The 27,693-nt window shown below is 39.9% G+C and overlaps 1 protein-coding gene across 10 annotated transcripts in view; it reads right to left on the bottom strand.

Moving 5' to 3' along the window:
* LOC134217609 (prominin-like protein) overlaps positions 1 to 27,693 on the bottom strand; it is a 173,759-nt gene that overhangs the window by 109,481 nt on the left and 36,585 nt on the right. For 8 of the 10 annotated variants that reach the window (XM_062696399.1, XM_062696398.1, XM_062696400.1 and 5 more), the window contains one exon: positions 6,329 to 6,378. The exons of the other annotated variants lie outside the window; for them this stretch is intronic. In XM_062696399.1, coding sequence (XP_062552383.1) covers positions 6,329 to 6,349 — 21 coding nt within the window. In that variant the 5' untranslated portion in view covers positions 6,350 to 6,378. The remainder of the gene's footprint in view (positions 1 to 6,328; positions 6,379 to 27,693) is intronic. 10 annotated transcript variants of the gene reach the window in all.

Raw genomic sequence — 27,693 nt, 5'->3', positions numbered from 1 at the left:
TTTTACTTTAATTGGGGTATCCCACATTTTTTCGGTGTACATGAAAATAAACATAAAACGGACTTGCGAACTAACAGGAAAATTGTCTGAAATTTTCGATGTTCTGTGAAGCTTTCCAATTCAAATAAAGTTTATTCATACTTTCACGAGTTTTGGAAGTTTCCGAGCCTTTTGAAAGGAGGCTTTCGAGCCTCTTTAAAGTAGACTTCCCAACTATTTAAAAGTAGATTTTCGCTGTTTTCAAATGGATGCTTCCGCGCCCTTTGAAAAAAGTTTTCCGAGCCTCTTAGCAGGCTTCTGAACATTTTGCAAGGACGCTTATAAGCCTCTCGAAATAAGATTAGGAGCCTTTTGAAAGCTGGCTTCCGGGCCTCTTGGAAGGAGGCTTCCGGGCCTCTTGGAAGGAGGCTTCCGGGCCTCTTGGAAGGAGGCTTCCGGGCCTCTTGGAAGGAGGCTTCCGGGCCTCTTGGAAGGAGGCTTCCGGGCCTCTTGGAAGGAGGCTTCCGGGCCTCTTGGAAGGAGGCTTCGGGCCTCTTGAAAGGAGGCTTCTGGCCTCTTGAAAGGAGGCTTCTGGCCTCTTGAAAGGAGGCTTCCGGGCCTCTTGAAAGGAGGCCGGGCCTCTTGAAAGGAGGCTTCCTGGCCTCTTGAAAGGAGGCTTCCGGGCCTCTTGAAAGGAGGCTTCCGGGCCTCTTGAAAGGAGGCTTCCTGGCGTCTTGCACGGATGTTTCGTGGCCTCTCTAAAGGATGCTTACTGGCCTCTCGTAAGGATGCTTCCGGGCCTCTTGAAAGGAGGCTTCCGAGCCTCTTGAAAGGAGGCTTCCGGGCCTCTTGAAAGGAGGCTTCCGGGCCTCTTGAAAGGAGGCTTCCGGGCCTCTTGAAAGGAGGCTTCCGGGCCTCTTGAAAGGAGGCTTCCGGGCCTCTTGAAAGGAGGATTCCGGGCCTCTTGAAAGGAGGCTTCCGAGCCTCTTGAAAGGAGGCTTCCGAGCCTCTTGAAAGGAGGCTTCCGAGCCTCTTGAAAGGAGGCTTCCGAGCCTCTTGAAAGGAGGCTTCCGAGCCTCTTGGAAGGCGGCTTCAGCGCCTCTTGGAAGGAGGCTTCCGGGCCTCTTGGAAGGAGGCTTCCGGGCCTCTTGGAAGGAGGCTTCCGGGCCTCTTGGAAGAGGCTTCCGGGCCTCTTGGAAGGAGGCCTGGCCTCTTGGAAGGAGGCTTCCGGGCCTCTTGGAAGGAGGCCTGGGCCTCTTGGAAGGAGGCTTCCGGGCCTCTTGGAAGGAGGCTTCCGGGCCTCTTGGAAGGAGGCTTCCGAGCCTCTTGGAAGGAGGCTTGAGCCTCTTGGAAGGAGGCTTCCAGAGCCTCTTGGAAGGAGGCTTCCAGAGCCTCTTGGAAGGAGGCTTCCAGGCCTCTTGGAAGGAGGCTTCCAGGCCTCTTGGAAGGAGGCTTCCGAGCCTCTTGGAAGGAGGCTTCCGAGCCTCTTGGAAGGAGGCTTCTGAGCCTCTTGGAAGGAGGCTTCCAGGCCTCTTGGAAGGAGGCTTGAGCCTCTTGAAAGGAGGCTTCCAGGCCTCTTGAAAGGAGGCTTCCAGGCCTCTTGAAAGGAGGCTTTGAGCCTCTTGAAAGGAGGCTTCTGAGCCTCTTGAAAGGAGGCTTCCAGGCCTCTTGAAAGGAGGCTTCCTGAGCCTCTTGAAAGGAGGCTTCTGAGCCTCTTGAAAGGAGGCTTGAGGCCTCTTGAAAGGAGGCTTCCTGAGCCTCTTGAAAGGAGGCTTCAGGCCTCTTGAAAGGAGGCTTCCTGAGCCTCTTGAAAGGAGGCTTCCTGAGCCTCTTGAAAGGAGGCTTCCTGAGCCTCTTGAAAGGAGGCTTCTGAGCCTCTTGAAAGGAGGCTTCTGAGCCTCTTGAAAGGAGGCTTCTGAGGCCTCTTGAAAGGAGGCTTCCGAGCCTCTTGAAATGAGGCTTCCGAGCCTCTTGAAAGGAGGCTTCTGAGCCTCTTGAAAGGAGGCTTGGAGCCTTTGAAAGGAGGCTTCCGAGCCTCTTGAAAGGAGGCTTCCGAGCCTCTTGAAAGGAGGCTTCCAAGCCTCTTGAAAGGAGGCTTCCAAGCCTCTTGAAAGGAGGCTTCCGAGCCTCTTGAAAGGAGGCTTCCGAGCCTCTTGAAAGGAGGCTTCCGAGCCTCTTGAAAGGAGGCTTCTGAGCCTCTTGACCCTCTTCACAGCTTGAAAATCAGAATATTTCATCAGGCTATGGCCGCATTGGCTTCTGCTATACATAACAGTCGTCTGCGTTCAACTCAGTCAATAGCTGTACGTTGTCAACCATACAGTCCATGGAAGATCTGCAAATCGTCTTCAACCTGATCGACCCCCCTTACTCGCTGCAGTCCTCGCCTTCGAATCGCTATCGAGAAACATTTTCACCACTCTTCATAATAATAATAGTTGCTGTTTTATTTAATTCCACCACTTGATTGTAAGGTCGTCTTCAGTATCACTTTTGGTTTTTGTGGTTTATGCTAACGTAACAACAACACGGTTGTTGGACAATGGATATAGTCCTGATGATGGGCAGCATCGCAATAACGATAAGTGTTATATCTTGTCTCGCGTCACAGTTTATTGCCGTCTTCAGTATCTCGTCGAAATATGTATCTGGGATAGTACTAACTCGTCTCATAAGAAGTTGCAGACTAAAGCTCAAAATTATTTCCTATTCAATGGCAATCATTCATTATTAAATCTAATCTACTGAACAACGGTGCTTACTGCTTATTGGCACCCACAATCTTGAAAAAAAAAAAATACAAGAATTATTGGAAGCAGGGAAATGCCAATGTCGCACTTGTTCAACAATATCTTATCAATCGAATCACCTGTTGCGAGCTTAGACACGACCGACAATTATTGTGCCGATACTACTGGGTCACAGATAAACTAACAGTCACCAGCACGATTCGATGTTGGTGTGACACGAACAGGCTATCATTCCAAGAGAAAGTCAACTCAGCGAGCTTCCATTTGACCCTTATCCATTGAATGACACTTTCCACTTAAATTCAGCTGATTTACATTAAGCATGACTTCAGCTGCCCTCCGTCAGCGACGAAAAAGGTCCACAATTCTCCGAAAAGCATCACTGTAGGCAAATTAAATTTTCATCCAAACTTTCATTCGTAAACAACAACTCTGATGACGAGAGATAATTAAAATGCGGCGACCTGACGCTGCAGGTTCGTTCCATTGAGTAGTGTGAGGATAAACATTAAACATGGACGGAATGGAAAACGTCACACTTGACAAATCTCATTCAAAACGTGCCTGGAATGCATTTGGCTCCTCACCCCACTATCAGCTCAATTTTATGGATGGTAAAAAAAGAACGAAGAACAGTCCTAAAGAGTTCAACTCATGACAAGTCCAGAAATGTTATGACAAATTTACTAACCCCACCTCACAGCACTCCACACCTCGGTGACGACATTGTCAGAGGAAGCCGACAATAAATATAGCTGTTTCAGAGGTATTTAGTATACGAATGGGGATTTTCGCCTAGTAGACGTTGTACATTGCATTGGGGGAAAAAACACACCGAAAGAAACAGAAAACAGACGGCATGAAAATAGCTGGCAAGAACCGAACCGTTGCACGTGTGAGAATGAATGACAACGCGAGAGTGCACGCGGACAATGACATCGCCAACAGTGACGCGGACAGTGGGCGAAGTAGCGGGATTTTAATAATTAAATATCACCAAAGTATCATTGTGGTAGTCTTATTGCATACAAATATATAAAATTGTAATTTGATTTAAAAACCTGGCATATGCAAAATGTGATTTTTAAAACCTCGAAGATAAAAAAAATATCATCATATCATTTTCTAACGTGATTCAATTTAGCGCGGATTTTTTTATTTGTTCGGTTTTCACAAAGTTACACAAAACGAATAGTCGTTAGTCCATTAGTTCATTATGTATAGAACTTTTCGTTCCCTGTTTATCATTTCATTATACTAAGTGGACTATTTTGACCATAGTAAAAACTCGAGTTTCCCCAAATGCAACATACAAAAAAAGAAGACCCGAATAACTCTATGTTAAATATGCACTAATGTGCAACAGCACCGCTACAGTATGCTTTTCTCAGTCACTTTGGTCATACGACATAACCACCAGTGAAAGATATGAAGAAACGTTCGCTTTCAAAATCCAAAGACAACAGCGACAGTAGCGTGGCGCTGCTTCTGATTAGTGCACATAACACGCAGTGTCACAATGATGAAGTTCGCTCAACTTTGCAAAAGCATTAAAGGCTTTTTTTTCGATGTGCAATATTTCTCTCCAAATATTCAAGTAAAAAATAGTCGTTATACAATCGGAAATCATGTAAACAACTGTCCACTATAAAGAACCCCCAAAACTATTTTAGTTTTTCTTCAAAGTGAAGCTAGAATAAACTCCGTGCAGCAGGCAGCAGTGAATCATTACAAATCAGAGCGCGCACCTACCATGTTCATGTCAACTCCGACATAAATTTCTTCCTTTATGGCTTCCCACAGCTGAAATTCTTGCAGCGTTGTTATGTTATTAAAAGAATGAATCATATAAAACCTGCAGGCAAGCATAACAGGGAAATATTATTGATAACTGTTGGAAGCAATTAAGAAGTAATTGATCCACCAGCCTCGTCAATTAAGTTCATCCAAATCGTTGAGGTTGAGGGATGAGGTTTCTTTTCACTTTGCATTCATCGTCATGTCCTACCTACCTATATAATAAAAGCGCGTAGGAGAAATCAAAACCGAACTCATAAATCATCGCCATTCGACGCAAACAGAAGTACGAAATTTTCGCGAATGGCAGGGCGGGGCGTCACCATGGCCGTTTTCATATATGTGCAAATTGCTTCCATTGTCAATAACACGCGAAAGAGAGAAAGTTAAAAGCTGTAGAAAAGAAATTGGGAATATAAATTGTTTATTAGTATGTTCAAACGGTAAAGCAGCGGTTATCGTTCATAAACGATTATAGGTCCCTGAACAAAAAACAAAATGTGTCTGATATTGTCGCTTGGGAGCAGATACGTGACTTAGTTCCGATTGGACAGCCACATGGATAAAGGATTGTTTCAAGATGATATTGGCGAGTCGGAAGATAATTCATTAGAAATACCGCATACACAGGAATATCTCGGCACGTGGCGATTAGTGTCGTTTGGTTGCTCTATTAACAAACAGAAGAAAAAAAGCTCCTCGCAATACATTAAGTTTCAAAATTGTTCATATTTTCATCAGATCAGATTGTTCATCCTTCGACACCACAAACCCATACAGTACACACGAAACTTTCCAGACGAATTTCCTTCAGAAGGTTCCGTTAGACAAAGTTAGACGTCGCCCTCAGTTGCATACTGATTCTGCAAGCAGACCGCAACCATTTTCAGCATGTCATCACAGACACATAGACGTAAAAAAAACAAACATCGTTGGTGTTTAAGCTAGAAGTTAATTGATTGTCAAAAGGATAATCCTAAATGATGATGCTCGCCATCTCGGAAATTCACAAATAATTTGTATCTCTTTCTTGGACAACATTAAAATCAGCAATTATTTTATCAGAATGAAAGAGTGTTGTCTGCAAAGCGAGAGACAATAATATTTCAACATCATTTCAAAACGAAGGATACGTTTGTCCTATCATCTGTGTTAGAAGACGGGTACGACATTTAATTATGATTCATCGCGCTGTGATTGGTCTTTGTCTCAGTACCACATACTGTGCACCCTCTGTTTTCTCATGCCACGGTGTCCAATGATGAAGAATACTGCCAACGATGACAGACAGGTTATTGCTTGATTTTATTGCAATAATTTTAAATTACTCATGCAGATTGTGTTTACCCTAGATAGCTTGCGCTCAATAAAACTACGAACAACCGTCACCTCGATGGCGTTTAATCTAACTCAGCTCCAGCTGTCAATTTGCGTCCGTACCTCGTATCAATGCGATTTTGTAAAAAATGATGGTCATTTGTTGCACGGAGCCATATCACCTACTAACCCAATGGATGTAGAGCAGGCAAGCGAACAAATCACAACTTCCGGCCCAAATGACTCGCCGGTTGCCCTTGCACTAGCCGACGAGTCTTTCGAAGGAAGTTTTTGTGAGTGTCTTGCAGCAAGAATGGCGGGTATTGCTGCTCTAGGCGGCATCACCGCCATCACCACCAGTTGCTTGTTGATATACAGTTGTTCTCCACGCTAGCGTGTCGTTTAAAAGGACATAATTATGCCCAATTATTGTTAAGCACCCGTGCCGTCCGTTTCAATTTGTCTGTTTTCGGGTATATACTTACGAATGGATAAATCACGCTCATCGTGGGAAAGAAACAGTTATGAAACACACCTGCAAAGAGAAAAAAAAAACAAAATTGTCAGGATTTTTTTTAGGAAGTCTAGAAGACGAGTTAATTTTATTTATTTATTTCCACTATTTTTCTTCTTGTTTTTCTCGAATGTGAATCAACTTGCTCATTGACTAGAATCTTGTCTTTTATATACGTCATGGTTCAGTCGAGCAGAGCAGGAAGCAACAATCATCTATCCGAGAACAACAAACACCAATTGGCAGAACTTATTTTGGTTCTGCAGAATATTTTTTTTTTTAAATCTTTATGTGAATTTTAACACGTAGTTAGCTCTTAAAAAAAACTCACGTGAATAAGGATTTTAAAAAACTCGTGTGTTAAACACTGTTGTGTAAAGAACAAAATGATTTCCAGTACCACATTTTCATTGAAAGAGATCACCCGATATTTACATTTTATTCTCTCCGGCTTTCATAGAAAACAATGAAAGGAACCCACTAAATTTTCACGGATTTTTATTTCATGAAAGCGCATCTAACTATTTTAAACAAGCTGTTTCTTCTTCAAAAATGTTACTTCTTACTCGAAAATCAGGAACAATACAATCATTTTATCGACTAGTCATCGTTATTTGCACAAAACTAATAAAACTGTTTAGAAATTTAGATTTCAAAACAAAGCAACATTCCTATCATGACTGCTTGTAATGTGACAGGTGACCGGGAGCCCGCTACATTTTCATTTGGTCTCTTGAAAATGCAACTGTTTTCGCTTTCACATGACGATCACAAAAACTAACAGTAGTATCCAAGTAATTTGTATTTCTTGTATTTTTCTAAGCATTTATTAATCTTGATCCTTGTTTCTCGAGACGAGCCAGTCTAGGCCAAACGTTACGGCCAAACACTCAATTCGAGGGTGTCCTACGAAAGGCTGAAACACATAAGGCTGAATACTCATAAGGCTGAAATCTCGAAAGGCTGAAAGTCTCAAAAGGCTGAAAGTATCAGAAGGCTGAAATGTATCGAAAGGCTGAAATTGATGGGATGAAATGAATTCCAACCATACGATATGTTGTACCAACTATGTTGAGTGGTTGGATAGTGAATAAAGAATAAAGAATAAAGAATAAAGAATAAAGAATAAAGAATAAAGAATAAAGAATAAAGAATAAAGAATAAAGAATAAAGAATAAAGAATAAAGAATAAAGAATAAAGAATAAAGAATAAAGAATAAAGAATAAAGAATAAAGAATAAAGAATAAAGAATAAAGAATAAAGAATAAAGAATAAAGAATAAAGAATAAAGAATGAAGAATAATAAATGCAGAATACAGAATAAAGAATAACAAATAATGAATAAAGAATAAAGAAGAATAAAGAATAAAGAATAAAGAATAAAGAATAAAGAGTAAAGAATAAAGAATAAAGAATAAAGAATAAAGAATAAAGAATAAAGAATAAAGAATAAAGAATAAAGAATAAAGAATAAAGAATAAAGAATAAAGAAAAAAGAATAATGAATAGAGATTAAAGAATAAAGAATAAAGAATAAAGAATAAAGAATAAAGAATAAAGAATAAAGAATAAAGAATAAAGAATAAAAGAATAAAGAAAAAAAAATAAAGAATAAAGAATAAAGAATAAAGAATAAAGAATAAAGAATAAAGAATAAAGAATAAAGAATAAAGAATAAAGAATAAAGAAATAAAGAATAAAGAATAAAAAATAAAGAATAAAGAATAAAGAATAAAGAACAAAGAATGAAGATTAAAGAATAAAGAATAAAAGAATAAAGAATAGCGAATAACGAATAAAGAATAAAAAATAAAGAATAAAGAATAAAGCATAAATAATAAAGAATAAAGAATAAAGAATAAATAATAAAGAAAAAAGGATAAAGAATAGAGAATAAAGAATGAAGAACAAAGGATAAAGAATAAAGAATAGAGAATGATGAATAAAGAATAAAGAATAAAGAGTAAAGAATAGAGCATGAAGAATAAAGAATAGAGAATAGATAATTGAGAATAAAGAATAACTAATAAATAGGAGAAGAAGACGGAAGAAGAGAGAAAGAAGACGGAAGAAGAGAGAAAGAAGACGGAAGAATGGAGAAGGAAAAAAGATGAAAGATTGAAGAAAGAACGTAGAGGAAGGAAGAGAGAAGAAGTAAGATAAAGATGGAAAAAAGGAATAATGATGAAGCAAGAAGAAACAAGGAAGAAGGAAAAAGGAGGAAGAAAATGGAAGAGAGAGAGAGAGAGAGAGAGAGAGAGAGAGAGAGAGAGAGAGAGAGAGAAGACGGAAAAAGGAAGAAGGAAAAAGGATGAAAGATTGGAGAAAAAACATATTCTTTATTCTTTATTCTAAGTAATATGAAGGTGGAAGAAGGAATAATGATGAAGCAAGAAGAAACAAGAAAGATGGAAGAATGAAGAAGGAAGAAAGAAGAAAGAACAAGAATGAAGAAAAAAAGAAAAGGAAGAAGATAAAAGAAAAAAAGAAGGAAAAAGGGAAAAGGAAGGAAAATTAAGGAAGAAAACAGGACGAAAGAAGAAAGATGAAAAAACAAGGGACAAGGAAGAAGGAAAAAAGAAAGAAGAAGAAGAAAGGACGAAAGAAAGAAAAGCAAAAAAGGTTGAAAGAAGTAAGTAAGAAGAAGGAAGAAGGTAGAATGAATAAAGAATAGAGAAAAAGGAATAAGGAAGAAGAAATTTGAAAAAGGAAGAAGGTAGAAGACAGAAAGGGAAGAAAAACAAGGTAATGAAAGAAGGGAGAAAGAAGAAAAAGAAAAAACAAGGGAAAGGAAGAAGGAAGAAATAAGAAAGCAAAAGAAATAAATGAAGAAGGAAGAAGAAGAACAAAGAAAAATAAAGGAAAAAGAAACCAGAAAAAAGGAAGAAGCAAGAAGGAACTAGGAAGGCAGAAGAAGGAAGAAAGAAACAGGAACAATTCATTTATTTAGTTAACATCTAAACAGATAACACTGAATCAACAATTTGACGCCACAATACACGGTTCGAGGCTGCATCTCTCCATCCTCGGATACGCCCCACGCTCGCCAAGTCGTTCTGCACCTGGTCTGCCCATCTCGCTCGCTGCGCTCCACGCCGTCTCGTACCTGCCGGATCGGAAGCGAACACCATCTTTGCAGGGTTGCTGTCCGGCATTCTTGCAACATGTCCTGCCCATCGTACCCTTCCGGCTTTAGCTACCTTCTGGATACTGGGTTCGCCGTAGAGTTGGGCGAGCTCATGGTTCATTCTTCGCCGCCACACATCGTCTTCTTGCACACCGCCAAAGATGGTCCTAAGCACCCGTCTCTCGAATACTCCGAGTGCTTGCAAGTCCTCCTCGAGCATTGTCCATGTTTCATGTCCGTAGAGGACAACCGGTCTTATAAGCGTCTTGTACATTACACATTTGGTGCGGTGGCGAATCTTTTTCGACCGCAGTTTCTTCTGGAGCCCGTAGTAGGCCCGACTTCCACTGATGATGCGCCTTCGTATTTCACGGCTAACGTTGTTGTCAGCCGTTAGCAAGGATCCGAGGTAGACGAATTCCTCGACCACCTCGAAGGTATCCCCGTCTATCGTAACACTGCTTCCCAGGCGGGCCCTGTCGCGCTCGGTTCCGCCCACAAGCATGTACTTTGTCTTTGATGCATTCACCACCAGTCCAACTTTTGTTGCTTCACGTTTCAGGCGGGTGTACAGTTCTGCCACCTTTGCAAATGTTCGGCCGACAATGTCCATATCATCCGCGAAGCAAATAAATTGACTGGATCTATTGAAAATCGTACCCCGGCTGTTACACCCGGCTCTCCGCATGACACCTTCTAGCGCAATGTTGAACAACAGGCACGAAAGTCCATCACCTTGTCTTAGTCCCCGGCGCGATTCGAACGAACTGGAGTGTTCGCCCGAAATCTTCACACAGTTTTGCACACCATCCACCGTTGCTTTGATCAGTCTGGTAAGCTTCGCAGGGAAGCTGTTCTCGTCCATAATATTCCATAGCTCTACGCGGTCTATACTGTCGTATGCCGCCTTGAAATCAACGAACAGATGGTGCGTTGGGACCTGGTATTCACGGCATTTTTGAAGGATTTGCCGTACAGTAAAGATCTGGTCCGTTGTCGAGCGGCCGTCAACGAAGCCGGCTTGATAACTTCCCACGAACTCGTTCACTAATGGTGACAGACGACGGAAGATGATCTGGGATATCACTTTGTAGGCGGCATTAAGGATGGTGATCGCTCGAAAGTTCTCACACTCCAGTTTGTCGCCTTTCTTGTAGATGGGGCATATAACCCCTTCCTTCCACTCCTCCGGTAGCTGTTCGGTTTCCCAGATTCTGACTATCAGTTTGTGCAGGCAAGTGGCCAGCTTTTCCGGGCCCATCTTGATGAGCTCAGCTCCGATACCATCCTTACCAGCTGCTTTATTGGTCTTTAGCTGTTGAATGGCATCCTTAACTTCCCTCAAGGTGGGGACTGGTTGGCTTCCATCGTCCGCTGAACTGACGTTGTCATCTCCTCCGCTGCCTTGACTTTCATTGCCTGTACTCTCAGCGCCATTCAGATGTTCCTCGTAGTGCTGCTTCCACCTTTCGATCACCACACGTTCGTCCGTCAAGATGCTCCCATCCTTATCCCGGCACATTTCGGCTCGCGGCACGAAGCCTTTGCGGGATGCGTTGAGCTTCTGATAGAACTTGCGTGTATCTTGAGAACGGCACAGCTGTTCCATCTCCTCGCACTCCGCTTCTTCCAGGCGGCGTTTCTTCTCCTGAAAAGGCGGGTCTGCTGTCTCCGCTTCCGTCTATAACGTTCCACGTTCTGCCGGGTACCTTGCTGCAGCGCGACCGCCCGCGCTGCGTCCTTCTCCTCCAGAATCTGTCTGCACTCTTCGTCGAACCAATCGTTCCGTCGACTTCGACCCATATACCCGACGTTGTTCTCCGCTGCGTCGTTAATGGCTGCTTTGACTGTTTTCCAGCATCCGGCAACGCTGCCTCGAGATGCTGCGCGTATGCAGTGGCGACATCAGGTTGCTTCAGTCGCTCTAGGTCGTACCGCGGCGGTCGTCGGTACCGAACATTGTTGATGACGGATAGTTTTGGGCGCAGTTTAACCATCACCAGATAGTGGTCAGAGTCGATGTTAGCGCCACGATATGTCCTGACGTCGATAATGTCGGAGAAGTGCCGTCCATCAATCAGAACGTGGTCGATTTGTGATTCTGTCTGCAGTGGTGATCTCCAGGTGTACCGATACGGGAGGCTGTGTTGGAAGTAGGTGCTGCGAATGGCCATATTCTTGGAGGCGGCGAAATCAATTAGTCGTAGGCCGTTTTCGTTCGTCAGCCGGTGAGCGCTGAACTTTCCAATAGTCGGTCTAAACTCCTCCTCTTGGCCAACCTGAGCGTTCAAGTCTCCTATGATGATTTTGACGTCGTGGCTTGGGCAGCTGTCGTACTCACGTTCCAGCTGCGCGTAGAATGCGTCCTTATCATCATCAGTGCTTCCGGAGTGTGGGCTATGGACGTTGATTATGCTGAAGTTGAAGAACCGGCCTTTGATCCTCAACCTGCACATTCTTTCATTGATCGGCCACCACCCGATCACGCGCCTTTGCATATCGCCCATCACTATGAAAGCTGTTCCCAGCTCGTGTGTACTGCCGCAGCTCTGGTAGATGGTATGATTACCTCTAAACGTTCGCACCATTGATCCCTTCCAACAAACCTCCTGCAGCGCTACGATGCCGAATCCACGGTCCTTGAGCACATCGGCTAGTATGCGTGTGCTCCCGATGAAGTTGAGAGATTTGCAGTTCCACGAACCGAGTTTCCAATCGCTAGTCCTTTTCGTCGCAGTGGTCTTCGCCGATGGTTCCGGTCCGTACTCTCTTGTTGATTGTTCGTTGCTTAGGTTTTTTTTTCAAGGCTGGCCTGCAGGGCCTGACACCAAACCTAAATTTCCGGGGGACCATTCCTCCTTATTCCCGGACAGTTTCACTTAGAGTCCCTCGCTGGCACTCGGACGATGATCAGCCGCCCCTAACATGGAGAACAGACGCTGTTGTTAGCCGATCCTGACATGGAGAACAGACGCTCAGTAAGATTTGCACCTCCGGAGAGGAGCAAACCCCCCTTCCCTGTCAGCATACGACCATAGTTCCCACCGGGTTAGTTACCCGATCTTCCCTAAGGTTGCTCGTATCCGGCCAGCACCGCGGGGAGGTAGGGATAGGAGTTGCTGGGTAAGAGGCTAAGGACCGCGAGATGGGGTCTATTTTATTCCTTCAGGTACGCGAAGTACCAATGGTACGCTTTACCCAGCATTTGCCGTGCCAAACAGGAACAAGAAAGGAGGAATTAAGAAGGAAGAACTAAGAAGAAAGGTAGAACGAAGAAGCAAGAAAGAAACAGAAAGAAGAAACTAGGAAGGGTATAAGAAAGAAGGAAAAAAAACGAAAAAAATGAATGAAAAAGTAGGAAGAAAGAAGGGAGAATAAAGAAGCAAAAAGAAAAAGGGAGAAGGGAGGAGAACAAAGAATAAAAAATAAGAAAGTAATCTTGGCATAAATCAAAAACCAAATATGTACAAGAACCAAGAACAATAAAGTCTTGTTCCTTTCTATGTTACCTCAACATTTTTTTGAGCTATATAGACTAAAAAATAAGAATTCCATATAAAAATTGAAAGACAACAAGAAGTCGCAAGAAGGTTGCGGATCATTTTAGTTTGTGTCCCTATTAACGTCAAATGTGAATTCTTCCACTAAAATTGGTTTCTCACGATTTTTCAGCCTTTTGTTATTTCAGCCTTATGTGAGATTTTTTCTTTTCAGCCTTTCGTGTTCAGCCTTATGTGATTCAGCCTTTCGTGGAAGACCCCAATTCGACCAATTGGAATTCTGCTAGATGATTTTGGTCTTAACGTGGTATTCGGTCAAGTGGCATTAGAACAAATGGCTTTCCCCAAAATAACTTTCTGCCAAAGAGTTGTTTGGTCGAATATGTTATTGGGCCGAATAGAACATTAAAATGAAACAATTGGATGAAACCCATCCGAAAATGTCGTTTTTCCGAATAGTTATTTGGCCCTTTGACTGAAAATATCATTTGACCGAAATTGATATACATACGGCTATGAGAATAACGGTCGAGTTAACTGTTCCTTTTGTTACCGAACAAAACGATAACATTGTACCAAATTTATGGTTCGGGAAAAAGGATGTTTTATTCGAATCACGGTAACGTTCAATTTAAATGAACGAACGATAGGACCAACAGCAGGGCCTGTGTGGTGGTAGCTACCAATCCGAAAGCAAACCTGAAGTTATCCGCAATGGCTAGGCGGATATCAACAAGCGAGGAAAGCCGAATAAAGAAGAACCTGGCTGCTGATCGGACAAATCCAGTTCGTTCAACTATTTGGTTCGTCAGCACAACGTTAGCCCTAGTATCTACAAAAACCCACACGGACCACGCAGACCACCCTCCCCCCCTCCCTCGGGGTGCACGAGATGAAAATACATGTGAGCGCGTGTAGTCGCCCGAGTCCAGGCTACCCGAATTCCCCCACCACAAGATGTTGTCCAAGAAGAGGAAGGCAGTTATCATCGTCGACCGTATCTTCAAAATTTATACATAAAATTCTTCGGAATTGCATCCGGAGACCCTAAGGAGTTTCCACGACGAACTCTGTAATTTGTACGTGAAATTCTCCGGAATTTTCAAGGAGTTTCCGCAAGAGATTGTTCAAAATGTGGATTGCAACAAAAAATTCTTTGGATTTCAACGACATTGTTCGGAGTTACCATAGGAAATGTTGGGTTTTTCAACAGAAATTTCAGGGGAAGGTCGTTTGGCTGAAAATCATTCGGAGGAAACACTTCACACGAAACACTACGGAGGAAATCTTTTCTTGGCCCAAGCCGGTTAAGCCGAAAGCCATCAAGGCAAATTTCATTTGGCCACGGTGAAAGTTTACGAAATGGTTAAAGGATCGAAATTTCATTTGGCATTTTGGTAAATGGTATTTTCGGTCAAATGACCTATTTGTTGATCAAACGACGTTTTCGGCCAAATGACTAGTTTGGTCGAACGACATTTTCAGCCGTATTTCTATTTCGACTATTTTTTTTTTGTCCCTTTCGATTGCTATCCCGAGCAAAGTCCGAAAACATAATGAGAGCATATAGAAAACATATTTTGATATTGATATCAAAATGAAATCATAATTTGTTTTCAAATATGAATCATCATGACTGATTACATATTTTGATCTCATTTTGCTGTTGATTTCTAAATTGTATGGTCTGACATCAAACTGTGTACTTATTTTGTTATCGGAACCAATATCAAAATTAGTTTTCGATTTGCTCTCATCGATAGCAGGAATAGTTTTCGATTTGATGTCACAGTAAGATTTTTCTGCTGTAGATTTTGATCTTTTAACCGTTAAAACGACCAAAAGGATATCAACCTGAGTTATCAAAATTAGGCGATTTCACTACAACAAAATTAGTTATCGATTTGCTCTCAAGCTTTGCTCAGGATGATCGGGGTGTATCGGTTTTTTGAAAATTAACAAGTGATTATGTCGGAAGAATTAGACTTGTTGGCCGCATAAACACCGGACTGTAGGAATCAGCTCACATGATCTTCTTGGACATTTTTCAGGAACGTGTTTTGGTCAGTCAAGTCAGCCAATAAAGATGAAGTTTCAGTTCAGTTTGAACATCTTAATGTTCTGTAAGTACGATGTATGTCTTTTGGTAATTAGTCTTTGATTATTTGTCGAGTCCTTTTAGGTCTGTTATTGTCATTGCACTAGCATAGTGTTGTTTATTGTCTATGTAGTTTCAACATTAAGGTCTTAACACATTCCCTTCCTTTCCCAACTGACTGTAAGGACTTGGCCGGCGCCGTTATTGATCAACATTTGCGAGCTGCTGAAACGTGCACTTCGAGAATAGATGGCAAATCCCAACCACTATTCATTTGGATCGAAGTGCAATTTGCACCAGTTCTGATCAATCACGGAGTAGCAACCATTGATATGTCAGTCAGTCTAAGCTAAGCTAAGCTATGTAGTTTCAAAATTAAGGTCTCATGAAACTTTGTCTTATTAGTGTTGTATTAGTCATTGTTAGATAGCAAGCAGTATGAAAATACAATAGAAATGCCAAGTCTTGCCTTACAATCGCTATGTTTTTCTTCTATCTATCAATCTTTATTTCCTCTTCGATCTATCAATCGCTATTTTCTTCTTCTGTATATCAATCTTTACTTTAATCTTCTGTCTATCTTTTGATAGCATTTCTATAAATCGATTTAAAAAAATAAAAGTTTGATTAATTCAAAAAGTTATCTGAAAATCATAATTTTTCTGTTCAATAGTAGTGGTAGTTTAAAAGGCTGATTTCTAGGTCGCTATGAAGTTGAGGCTCAACATCAAAACCAATGCAAAGATCACGAAAAAAGTAAAAGTGTTAAGCTGAAACATAAAATTCTGATTCTTTTCATTGAGTTAATTTTGATTTTTTTTTCACTGCATCGACGTTACTATGTTGAACTCTCCAATCTAAGACAAATCCTAATAACTCCTTCCTCCGATTAACCTGAAATTTTTATATAAGAATATTGAAATGTGATTTGTGTTTCCCGTATTCCATTCTATATAACAACCTATCCTATCCTACCTGTGGTCACGCGTTAGCTTCGCTACCTCCCGTGGGCGCGAAATTGCCGAGGCAATTCCCTGACCCTTTGGAAAGTACTACTGAGCCCTAGCGGATCCTCAATGTTTAAAGAGCTACCTGATAAATATGCCGGGACATACAATCAGGTGCTCAGTCTGCCTAGCAGCCGATTCACTGTGAATCGTTAGAGGTGCACTGAAGTGCTCCAAATGTGATATGATACACAGATGAATATTATTTTCAGTGCCTTCAACTCCCGTGACCTTGGCTAGGGCGTATTTCTATTTCGACTAAATGCCATTTTTTGCCATATGGGTTTTGGCCTAATGATTTGTTCAGCCAAGTGACATATTCGGCTAAACACTTTTCAGCCTTGTGGCTTTCGGCAAAATGACCCTTCCCGTCGTTTGGTCGGAGGTCATTCGGCGGAAGGCCATGTTCGAATGTCGTTTGACCGAATAGATCATTTGACCGAAAATACCGTTTGGTAGAAATGGTTGTTAGTCAGAAATGTGATATATTCTGCCAAATGATCAGCTAAACGACTTTGCCAAAAAATTGACTAGTTCAGCCGAACGACACTTTTGGCCCAATGTCCTATTGGCAAAAAGGTAGTTCAGCATTATCACGAAAAGATCACACACGGCAATTCGGAAACCGTGTTCAACGATATGTGGTTCTAGATCCTGAAAATATGGTCTGGTCTGGAGAAACAGCAGGTGGCGAACAAATCTCGCATAATTTTTCAAAATGACATAAGTAACATTTTTTTCATGAATTAATTTGAGTACTGCAATCAAAAGCTTTCATGTTGTTCTGTTGATTGCGCTATTTAATGTATCTGGTGCAAATTTATTAACTTCCGTCCATGAAACCATGAGAATGGTTAAACCGGTCACTTCTCAACGTCGGCCGCTCAGCTCCGTGGGTTTAGATTACTTTGGTCTGGTAGAAGTCACAATTCCGATTGGTTTTTTTGGTCACCGTTAGATATGATGAGCACCAGACCAACATTTGAAAAGGACGTAACAGCCAAAATGTATCCTTTCCAGTTCTTTGTTTATGTATGTAGCTTTATATGTAGACGAAGAACCGGAAAGAATAAGTTTTGGCTGTTACGCCCGTTTTAAATGTTGGTATAGATTACCGTCCATATGATCAATAGTTAATCAGAAAGTCGGGTTTTTGCCAAACGTTCTGGATTGAGAATCCTGTGAATGTGTACTTTTTATGCTAATAAGATTAAAATGATCCCAATTTATTATCTTAAAGATACATCGTCCAGCTCAAACTCTTGTAAGGGTATGTGGCAGAGATGTTGACGAAATAACTTAGATTATTATCTTTAGGCAAGGATTCAGATATAATGAACTACAGCTCGAGACCTCAAGTTTGAAAAACCGCTACTTTGTTGTATCTTAACCTTGTCAACATTGTCCTTTATCCTCTTACATTCTAAAATTTCATTTGCAAGAACAATGTTTGCATTATAACCGAAAATGTTTGACCTTCCACTTAGTAACTCACTAATTACTAACAATTTTCCCACTCCGTAGTTTCGACATCCCGTGTCTTATCAGTAGAGCATTTTACGTCTGCCCTTACCATGGCAGTGCTGTAGTCATTATTAGCATCTGCTTGCGGACGGCAGTACAAATTCTTACACGTTGCATTCTACGCAAGTGCAGCAGCAGCCGCAGGAAACGAAACCTGACACAACGAGCGACCAATCTCAGCGAAGCGTGGCCTTTTGTTGCTGCTGCAGTCTCTTATTTGCTTTAATTTTCGTTCTGGGTCTTTTTCTCTACTTTGCACAAGTAGCATAGCAGGGGCACAGTCAACTGAGTGCAAGTTCTATTTTAGAAACCAAAACACGAACTGCGTGGCTTCTGAAGTAGAAATAGCCATTTCCGGATATCATCCTGCAGTAACAATTGGCTTCTGCTGCTGTTGTAGGAAGAAGCCGTACCGAGCAGCATCGAAATTCTCATCAGCACCACCGCCATCTGTAATCAGCCCACGACCATACCGAACTCTGATGTGAGGCAATGCAAACGACCTCATGTTGTGTCTTGTCTCGCGTTGGCTCGAAGCAGATGCCGCAGATTTGACATAGACTATGATGAAGTACGACAACCCATTACAGTGAATGACTGCGTTGATTCTGGCTTTGTGTGACGAACAAGAAGTGACAAACATATGCAAAAAATCTCATTTAGGTTCTAATTGAGCTAGGGTAAAACGTTCTATCGCTGTTTGTGATACACGTTCCAATTGCTGCGGTAGTGTGTATAATATAGTCGAAAAATCGCCATAACAGACTCAGCAGAGTTTAGTATTTTAATAATAGGCTCTACGTGCTAATAATAGGTGAGGTAACCCTAATACCACGCGATGGAATCAGGAATGTAGCGAGATAAAAGATTGTTGAAGAATATCAGTGTTCCTACTGTTTCCGCATAAGTGTGTGAGGTGTGTGGAAAAATGCGATTTGCTTACTTTGCAGATTCCTCGCTGTTGGAGAGGTTTGAAAATTGAGCACAAATTTGTGCGCGACGAGCCGAGAAATTACTTTCCTAGTCGAGAAGTACTGGCAGGAGTACTTGACTTTCTTAGGTTTTGCGCCAGGGAAGAAGAGTACAAATTTCGACGCTGTTACAGCATCATCGAGACGAGAAGCCAAGCAAAGTAGGTACTTGTGCTGCCACTCAATGTTAAAGATTATTCAATTTAGTTAAGCCCAGCTGTACACTGTGAAGCGTTGGCTTATTGTAAATGGTAGACTATTTGCCAACATAATAGAGAGGTGCGAAGTCGACGAGCTCAAATAAATGAGTATTTATGTAAACTTGATTCAAGAAATTTCAAAGAATGCAAATTTTCACGTTTGAATCTGCTTGTGAAATTTCCGCTTTGACCTAACGGGTTAGCACCCAATAAAATAAACAAACAACTTGTTGATCCAAATGTTATGACTCTCTTCTTCAAAGCTGTCCGTCTTCACTACGAACGATTCCGATCAGTGCTTGCTGTATTTACTGAGCGCGTGTAAAGATTGAACTGCATTCGCATAATTTCAAAAATAGATTGCTCCAGTCTCTCAAAGTAACGGAACGTTCCTATTAGCTAACCGATCTGTTCGGGTGACTCACCTGCCTGTTTATTAGCACCTGTACTCAGTAGGACAGCGTAGTTCAGAGGAAAGTACGGCGGGAAAGCAGTTGCTTGTTCACTAGGGTGCACGGAGTTACGGAAAATTGCAGACGATTCCTCGCGTCACGAAGCTACTGCATCCCGCTGCCAGTCTGAGACACTTTTAGACAAAGGTTGAAGTCTTAAGATGAAGTTTGTGTGGCTCAACACAAAGTGTTTGTAATAAAGCTGGAAAACGCTGTCAGAACTGGAGCAAAATTAATCTGTTATTCCCACACAAAATCGTTTTCCAAACGAACAGGAGACCTGTCAAATGCGGAACATGTCGTCACTCTTAATTACATACATTCTGGTTTAATCCACTAGAAGTTATGGAGCGAATAGATTGATACTGTAGATAAACGTCCATGAACATTTATGTTTCGGCCACCCTAATGGTCATCTGGCATCCGGTTCGATCTATGCATGGTTGTGCAAAGTGGTTCACTTTGTGGTATCTGAAGTAATTTGATGAAAGGCCACACAACATTGCAGAAGCAATCTTACAAATTATACAAGGACTAAAAAACAAGGTGGATTGGTATTTTCTTAAGCTGTATGACTAAGTTTTCAAATTAGTATTGAAAAAAACCTGCTACAGTAGATGAACGAATAAAAAATCCGGATAATCTCTCACGTAGGTTGTAGATCACTTGCAGTTTATAGGACGAAAAAAATTGTTGATCATTAATTTTAGTCATTTAAAGAATCATTAATGTGGCGATGAATCCCATTAGTGTGTGGTGCATGGCCATATCGTAAACTGAAACGAAGAGCTGAAGAATGTTTGTACATTCGTTATTTACAGCTCTCGGTCTGTTTACGTTCTAAGACTTCCGCTGTCAGCTCTTATATTCTCTTTTTCGAAGTTGCGTTAGCTGATGTGGAGTTAAATATGCGAGTTCATTAGGCAGCTATAAACTTAGAAGTCATTCAAGAATTCTTATCTTTGATGTTATTTTGATTATTAAATCACATTAACCTTTCAGCATGCGCGCACTCCTGAGTCACAAATGGCACCTCGCCTGCACTGTTCACAAGATGCGTTTTATGTTCGACAGTGTTGTTTTCCTTGAGTGTTACTAAACCTGTGACTAACTTATGTCTGATGTCGCTATGCAGATAGAATGCAATACTACTGGTAGAATATAATTTACAGTATTTAATGACAAGCCTCCCGGAATACACAACTAAATGCACTCGCGTTTCCAAAAGCACCGCCTTCAAAACGGGAGCCAACATCAAAAGGCATTCGCTGTATGAAGTAGAGGTATGCGCCGCACCGGGCCGAAAATCATCGGCGGCGGTGTTCATCATTATTGTGGTTTATCGGCGAGACGATTATTTGTTAGATTTTTTTTACAGAATTTAGCATTTTCAGGAAATTATTTACTTAAAATATCCATTTGGATATTTTATCCAGATTTTCCACGAGAAATACTTTCAAGTTTTCACGGGAAATAATTTTGAAATTCCCACGGGAAAATTGAATTTCAAATTTAAAAAAATTCTCTGGATATCCAAAGAAAATGTTTCGAAAGTTCAACATTGAATTCTTTAATATTTTTGGACAAATATTTATAACTTCCATAGTAAAATCTTCGGAATCTCCACAGGGAATTTTTCCGGGATTTTCATTAAAATTCATCAGAATTTCAACGTGGAATTTCTAAATTATCACGGAAAACTGATGGGGATTTAATTGGGAAATTTTCCAGAATTTTGATGTAATTTATTTAGATTTAGCCGAAAAATTATGTTATTGTTCGGAAGAAATTATTTGGAAAATCCGCGGGAAAGGAGAAGAAGAAAAAAGGAGAAAAGGAGAAGAGTCTTTTGCCCGTCATTTAGCCATTTGGCCGAATGTCACTAGATCGGGTAACACATTAAACTAAAAATCATCTAGCCGAATTCCATTTGCTCAAAGTAAACGTTTGGCCGAAACGGTAATCACGTCGAAAACGGTTTGGTTGAAAATGTCATTTGGCCAAATATGATGTACGGTCGAAAATAGGGTGTCTACTCATCTGTAAAAATAAAATTCCCTGATTTTTCCAAGGTTTTTTTTTGGGTGTTTTAGATTAACTTCCAGGTAAAACAAACGTGCCATATATGTATAGATTTTTGCAGCAAAATAATCAATTTAAAATATTGTAAAAATCGTTTTTCAAAAAAAACGAAACGAAACATATTGGTGGCCTTACAAGTCACAACATTTTTTTCTCGTTAGTTACTCAAGAAATTATTTACGAAATACCTCCAAGAATTCCTCCGCAAGTTTGCCCTGAAATTGCTTCAACCATTCTAATCTAATCTAATCTAATCTCATACATGCGTAACCAATACTTGAAAGCATCCTGGAAAATTACGGTTTCTGAATTCCGTCATTTTTCTTTCCATATGGCCAGGCCAACTACGCAGTATGTACCGCAAAGATGACTCCTAGATATTGAGCGACTTCAGGAATACCTAAAATAACTCAAAAGCTTGGAATCGAGGGGAAAGGAAGAAAGCGTGGACCTCCTGTACCAAACGCTTCCAATAATATAGATACCTAATATATGATAATGTGTATGTATGAGTGTGTATGTGTGTTTATATGTCTACACTGATAGACAAAAGTATTCGTCGTTTTAATAGAGCTACTATGAAAACATGACAAACACTCATGTCCATCAGTATATGTATGTATTTGTGTATATGTATGTGTGTATAATGTGAATGTGTGTGTGCGTTTGTGTGAGTGCGTGCGTGTTAAGCGTTAAGTAGAGCCCAAAAACCAACCGCACTGGAAGACGGTCGAAACGAGACTCGTTCAAAACAAATAACTTTCATAAGACGAAAAATTACACTGTTTGCGAACCGGAAATGAAACAGTATTTTTTGTCCCGGGTATCCCGGGATTTTCGGGATTTCAAAAATAATATCCCGGGTATCGGGAAATCCTGAATTTTCCTTAATACCGGGATTTTTTGTCCCGGGATGTCCTGGGATGGAAACTCTATTCACAATTGTTCAGACAAACGACTCTTTTGGTCAAATGGCTCCTTCACCAAACAACATTTACGGTCGCGCTTTGTGCAATCCCAGAAATTGCTTAAGCCATTCAATCAAAAACTCTTCCAGGAATTCCATCTGAAATTCCTCCAGGTTTTCGTTCGGAAAACTCCTTTGCAAATGATTTCAAAAATTCTTTCAAAGAGAGAATTCTAAGAATTGCTTCGGAATTTCCCTCAGAAATTCCTTTGGAACTTCGTCAGGATTTCATTCAGAAATTCCGTTAGCAGCTCCTTCGAAAATTTCTTTAGATAATCCCTTGGAAATACCTTTGTAAAATACTTTGGAGATTTCTTCAGATATTCTTTTAAAATTTCTTCGAGAATTCCTTTAGGATTTTTTTTCGGAAATTTATTCAAGAATTCTTTCGGAAATTTCTTTAGGAATTGCTTCAGATTTTAATTCGGTAGTATTTTTTAAGAAACTTTAATTTTTTTTAAAGAAACATTCCAGAAATTTGTTTGGAAATTTCTTCGGGAATTCCTTCATAACTTCAGGGATTTCTTTGTAAATTCCTTAACGAGTTCCTTTAGAAATTCCTCTGGTAATTTCCTCGGCAATATTTTAAAGAATTCCCTTGAAAACTCTTTCAGGAGTTTTTTGGAAATTCCTTCCGAAATTAGTGATAAAATCAAACATGCTCTATAACATGATGGACAATAAATGAACAAGTTAAGCATATTGAAGCATATTTTAACAAAATAACAAACACTAGCGGCCTTGTATTTATGCTTCTACTTTACATCTTCGGGAAATTCTTTTGAGATACCCTGGAATATTTATCAGTAGGAATTCATTTAAAATTTTCTTTAGAAAATCTTAAGAAAACATTTAAGAAATTGTTCCGGATGATATTCGTACGATTTGTTTAGAGCTTCCTAGATTCCTTCGTTAATTCCTTTACGAATTTATTTGGAAATTTGAATACATTCCTTCAGAAATTATTTCTTGAATTCCTAAAGGAGATTGTTTCTGGCATCTCTTTAGGAATTCCTCCGTAACTTCTTCGGAAATTCGTTCGGACATTTCTAGAGAATTTCTTTGAACAACTTTTCCAAAAAATCTTTTTAAATTTCGAAAATTTCCTTAATTTATTTTTCGGGAATCTATTTAGAAATTCATTTCAGATCCTTCTGAAGAATTATTTAAAAATTCTTTTAGGAATTTGTTCGAGAATAGCATTAGAAATTCCTTTGAAAATTTCCCTTTTCCACAAATCAATTAGGATATTTATCAAAATACCTTTAAGGTTCTCCTTCGGAAATTATTTAAGGAATTCATTCGGTAATTTCTCCTGAAATTCCTCCAGGGATTCTTTCGAGGACTTATCCTGGAAATTCATCCAGGAATAATTTAGAAAATTAAACTAATAATTCCTATTCCTTTAGTGATTCCTTAAGAAAATCCTCCGAAAATTTCTTTGAAAATTGATCCAGAAATTTCTTCGAAAGTTCCTTCAGGAATTGCTTTGAAATATCCTAAATAAATTTGTACTTTTTTATTGTCAATACGTTCCTGAGCAATTTACAAGGCATTCACAATAGAATATACAAACAATCTTTAATTGATTTCCAGAATAAATTCTTATATTTCGGCAGGAATTGCTTCTGGAATTTCTCAGGAATTTATTTGAAGTTGGCAAAACGTTTTTTTTTGCCATGGATCAATAATCATTCAATACATTTTCAATTTTATGATTTGATTGAAACATTAATTCAAAATTATGGGTCGTTTTCATCTTTTGAGATAGTTTCACTCATGATGTATTGATGACCGGGCTAACTACCGAGAAAAGTGTATGGATTTGTGTTTAAGTTCCGAGTAAGGATTTTTTTTTATTTTGGTGCATATGGGGGAACTGCTTCTGGAATTCATCTCATGGGTCCGATATTTATCTTATCAAAACAAAGCAATCGAAAGCAATTTTATTTGTTTCTTATTTTTGTGATTTTTTTTAGGAGTGTTGACAAAAAAAGCGACAAAATTGGTGTTGTATTTCTTTGTTTCGCGATGAGATGAATATATGTTCATGAAGATGGCGATCGGGACAGTTTCCCTAATTAAATTTAAGGACAAATGTTCAATTTAATGGACGCGTGCCTCAGTTTAGCTCCTTTTTGGTTTTCCCTAGAGACAGTAACAAGTTAAGGCGATAGGATAAAGATCTTCCAAGTCAGTTCTTTGCATCACTCGGGTGTACAGGACCCATAAGTAAAAAGTAAGTTAGTAAGTATGGACAGAAATTGATCCATACGTTTCTTTGTTAGATCCTTGTCTGAGATGATCAGACCTGAATCGATCGACGAGTATGCTTATGTGAGTAAATGGGTTATATGAATAAAAAGTAGCAAGTTTTAGCTCATTACGTTTTGGATATTGAACGTGACTTGTGGAACATGTTCGAAAAAATAAAGATTTTATTACACTATACTTTTCAAACTTACTAATTCGGCCAGACGACTTTTTCGGCCAAATGATCAGTTCGCTGTTTTCATTCCCCGTAACGCTGGGTAGACACCTTTGCGTGGTGTGTTACGGTGTAAGATCTACCACGGTCACATTGTCAGCTACAGGCAAATCCTGACCCAACGAATACCTTCCCCAATATCCAACTCCGTGGTACTTATGAGGGTGTCGCTGAGTCGGGGCCTCTCGTTAAGTAAGTACTACACCAACACTTCCTTCCCCTCCCAAGTTACGGTGAAGATGGGCGTGGCCAGGAGTAGTAATCCTCATGCTTTTGTGATTTTTATCCTAGATTGAAATCAAGGACCACATCCACCTTGATTTCTGATAGCAATCTGAATAAGGATTTCAAAAGAAAAACATGAGTATCACTAGTGTCCAATCTACGAAGTACACCGTAACTATGCTATGCTATGCTATGCTATGCTATGCAAATGATCAGTTCGCTGTTTTCAGCTGTATGTCCATTTTTGTCAAATTACGAACGACATTTTGGGCCGTAGCTCAAATAAAATAACGTGGAAATAACCAGATGATGTTCGGCCAAATAACATATTCGCTTTCATAAGGGAGATGGTACTATCCCATTTAATTTCACTTGTACCTGACGCTGAAGACGGCCTTACTGTTGAGGTGGAAATACGTATATGTAAAGTTACAATCAAGTGGAGGAATTAAATGGGATAGTACTTAACTCATAGTCTACTCATCGGTAACAACAAAATTCTCTGATTTTTCCAGGTTTTCTCCAGGTGTTTTACAATAATTTCCAGGTAAAAACAAACGTGCACAATATAGCTAAAAATATTTCTTTAAAGAATTTATTGGCGGCCTCACAAAAACAATGTTGTAAATTACTTGAGAAATTCCTCCAGGAATTCCTTCGCAAGTTTACCCAGAAATTGCTTCAGAAATCACAAAGGAAATTCCTCTGGGTATTCCTTTGAAAATTTCTACATAGATTCCATCGGAAAATCCTGCTTCAGAACTTCCTCTAGGATTTGATTTGAAAATTTCTTTGCTAAAACTTTAGAAAACATCTCAAGGAATTGTTCCGGAAATTCCTTAAGAGATGCATTTGGCGATTCATTTACAATTTTTTTTAATTCCTTTAGGTGTTTGTACGAAAATGTCTTGTAAAAATCCCTCGGAAATACCTTTATAAAATACTTTGCAGATTTCTTCAGATATTCTTCTGAAATTTTTTTAAGATTTTCTTTGGAAATTTCTTTCTTTCGGAAATTTCTTAGAATTTTATTTTTCCTTTTTTTTGAGAAACTTTAAAAAACTTAAGAAACTTAAGAAGGTGATGTTCCGAAAATATGCTTGGTAATTTATTCAGAAAATCCTTCAAAACTTCTTACGAAAATTCCTTCAAGAAATGTGTTGATGCAATTTGGAAATGCTTCCAGAATACCTTTAGAAACTTCTTTGAAAAATCCTTTCGGGATTACTTTGGCTATTCTTTCAAAAATTCCTTTAGCAAAAATCCTTCACAAATTACTTTACAAAACGGGAATTTCTTAAATTTCTTCCGTTTTGAAACTCCTCCAGGAATTCTTTTGTTTTTATCTTGAAAATTCCTCCAGAAATAATTTAGAATAGCTTCGGAATTTCTCCAGGAATTCTTTTGAAGATGGCAAAACGTTTTTTTGAGGAACAAAGATCCATTAACGTTCACCATATGTTCAATAGATTTGATTGGTATATTTGTTCAAACATTTTTAAGGTTTTTGAAATCTTTTGAGAGAATTTCACTCATTATCACCGGGTATTGAAATTTCCCTGATTATGTCAGGAATTCCCTGATAATTCCAGGTATTTTCCAAGTGGGGAGAAATTCCCTGATAATTCCAGGTTTTCCAGGTAGTAGACACCCGTCTTATGACAAGTGAAAACGGCCTTTCCCATCATTTGATCGAAAGTCATTCGTTCGAATGCCACTTGGCCGAATAACACGTTAAGCCGAATGCCATAAAGCCGAAAATAACGTTTGAACCGTTGTGTTATTAGGTTGAAAATGGTTTGACAAAAAATAAACCAGAAGCAACCTACGGCCGAAAGAAACATATGGTCGAACTGGGGATCAGGCAGATATGACATTTGCCCTAACAGGTAATTTAGTCGAAATAGTCATTTTGCTGGAAAGGTCGTTTGACTGAAACGAGGATTTGACTAAACCGGCGCACAGTGGCGGGCCCCCATACAAATGCCGGACAAAACCTAATATGTTGCTCGAATCTTTCACCAAAGAGTAATTTTGGGACGCTAAATTTATTTTGAGGTTAAAATTGTTGTCCAACCTATACTATGCTATTCGAGAACTTCTGGAGCCGCAAGCCTTAAGGCCTGAAGCATTAACAGCGTCCTCATTCTAGCATTGAAGCAGTCAATTTCCAGCTTTGGAGCAACTTGGAGCAAATCACCACACTAACCACCGGAAAGTAGACCAAACATAGGTTTCAATACATGATACCAGATCGTTCCGAATCGTTTCCGAAAAAAACTTTAGTCAAATTTTCTTTTTCCATACAAATTTGTTCGGGAGATGCTTTACAGCATTAACTTCAACAAGCCACCAAAAATTAAATTTACATGCTACAATCATCAAATTTTGGTATAAGTTCATTTAATATATGTGTGAAATTAAAAAAACTTTCGCAAAACGAACGAATTTTTTTTAGGTTTTGTCTGGGTTGTCCGGGTTTTGTCCGCCATTGTGCGGCGGAACGGATCAAATGGGCAAAAATTTCGACCCGTTCGGTCAAATGGGCTTTTCTGCCAAACGATAATTTTGGCCGAATAGCTTCTTCGGTCAAATAACCAGATCGGTCCAGCAACTTTTTCGGCAGAACTACCAGTGTAGCTGAAATACACTATCGGTTGTATGTCCATTTCGGCCGCATGGCCTTTTCTGCCA

The sequence above is a fragment of the Armigeres subalbatus genome, chromosome 2 (genome assembly GCF_024139115.2).
Source record: "Armigeres subalbatus isolate Guangzhou_Male chromosome 2, GZ_Asu_2, whole genome shotgun sequence".
Classification (NCBI taxonomy): Eukaryota; Metazoa; Arthropoda; class Insecta; order Diptera; family Culicidae; genus Armigeres; species Armigeres subalbatus.
Note: the sequence above shows the minus strand (reverse complement) of the source record. Positions and strands in the feature narration are given on the sequence as shown.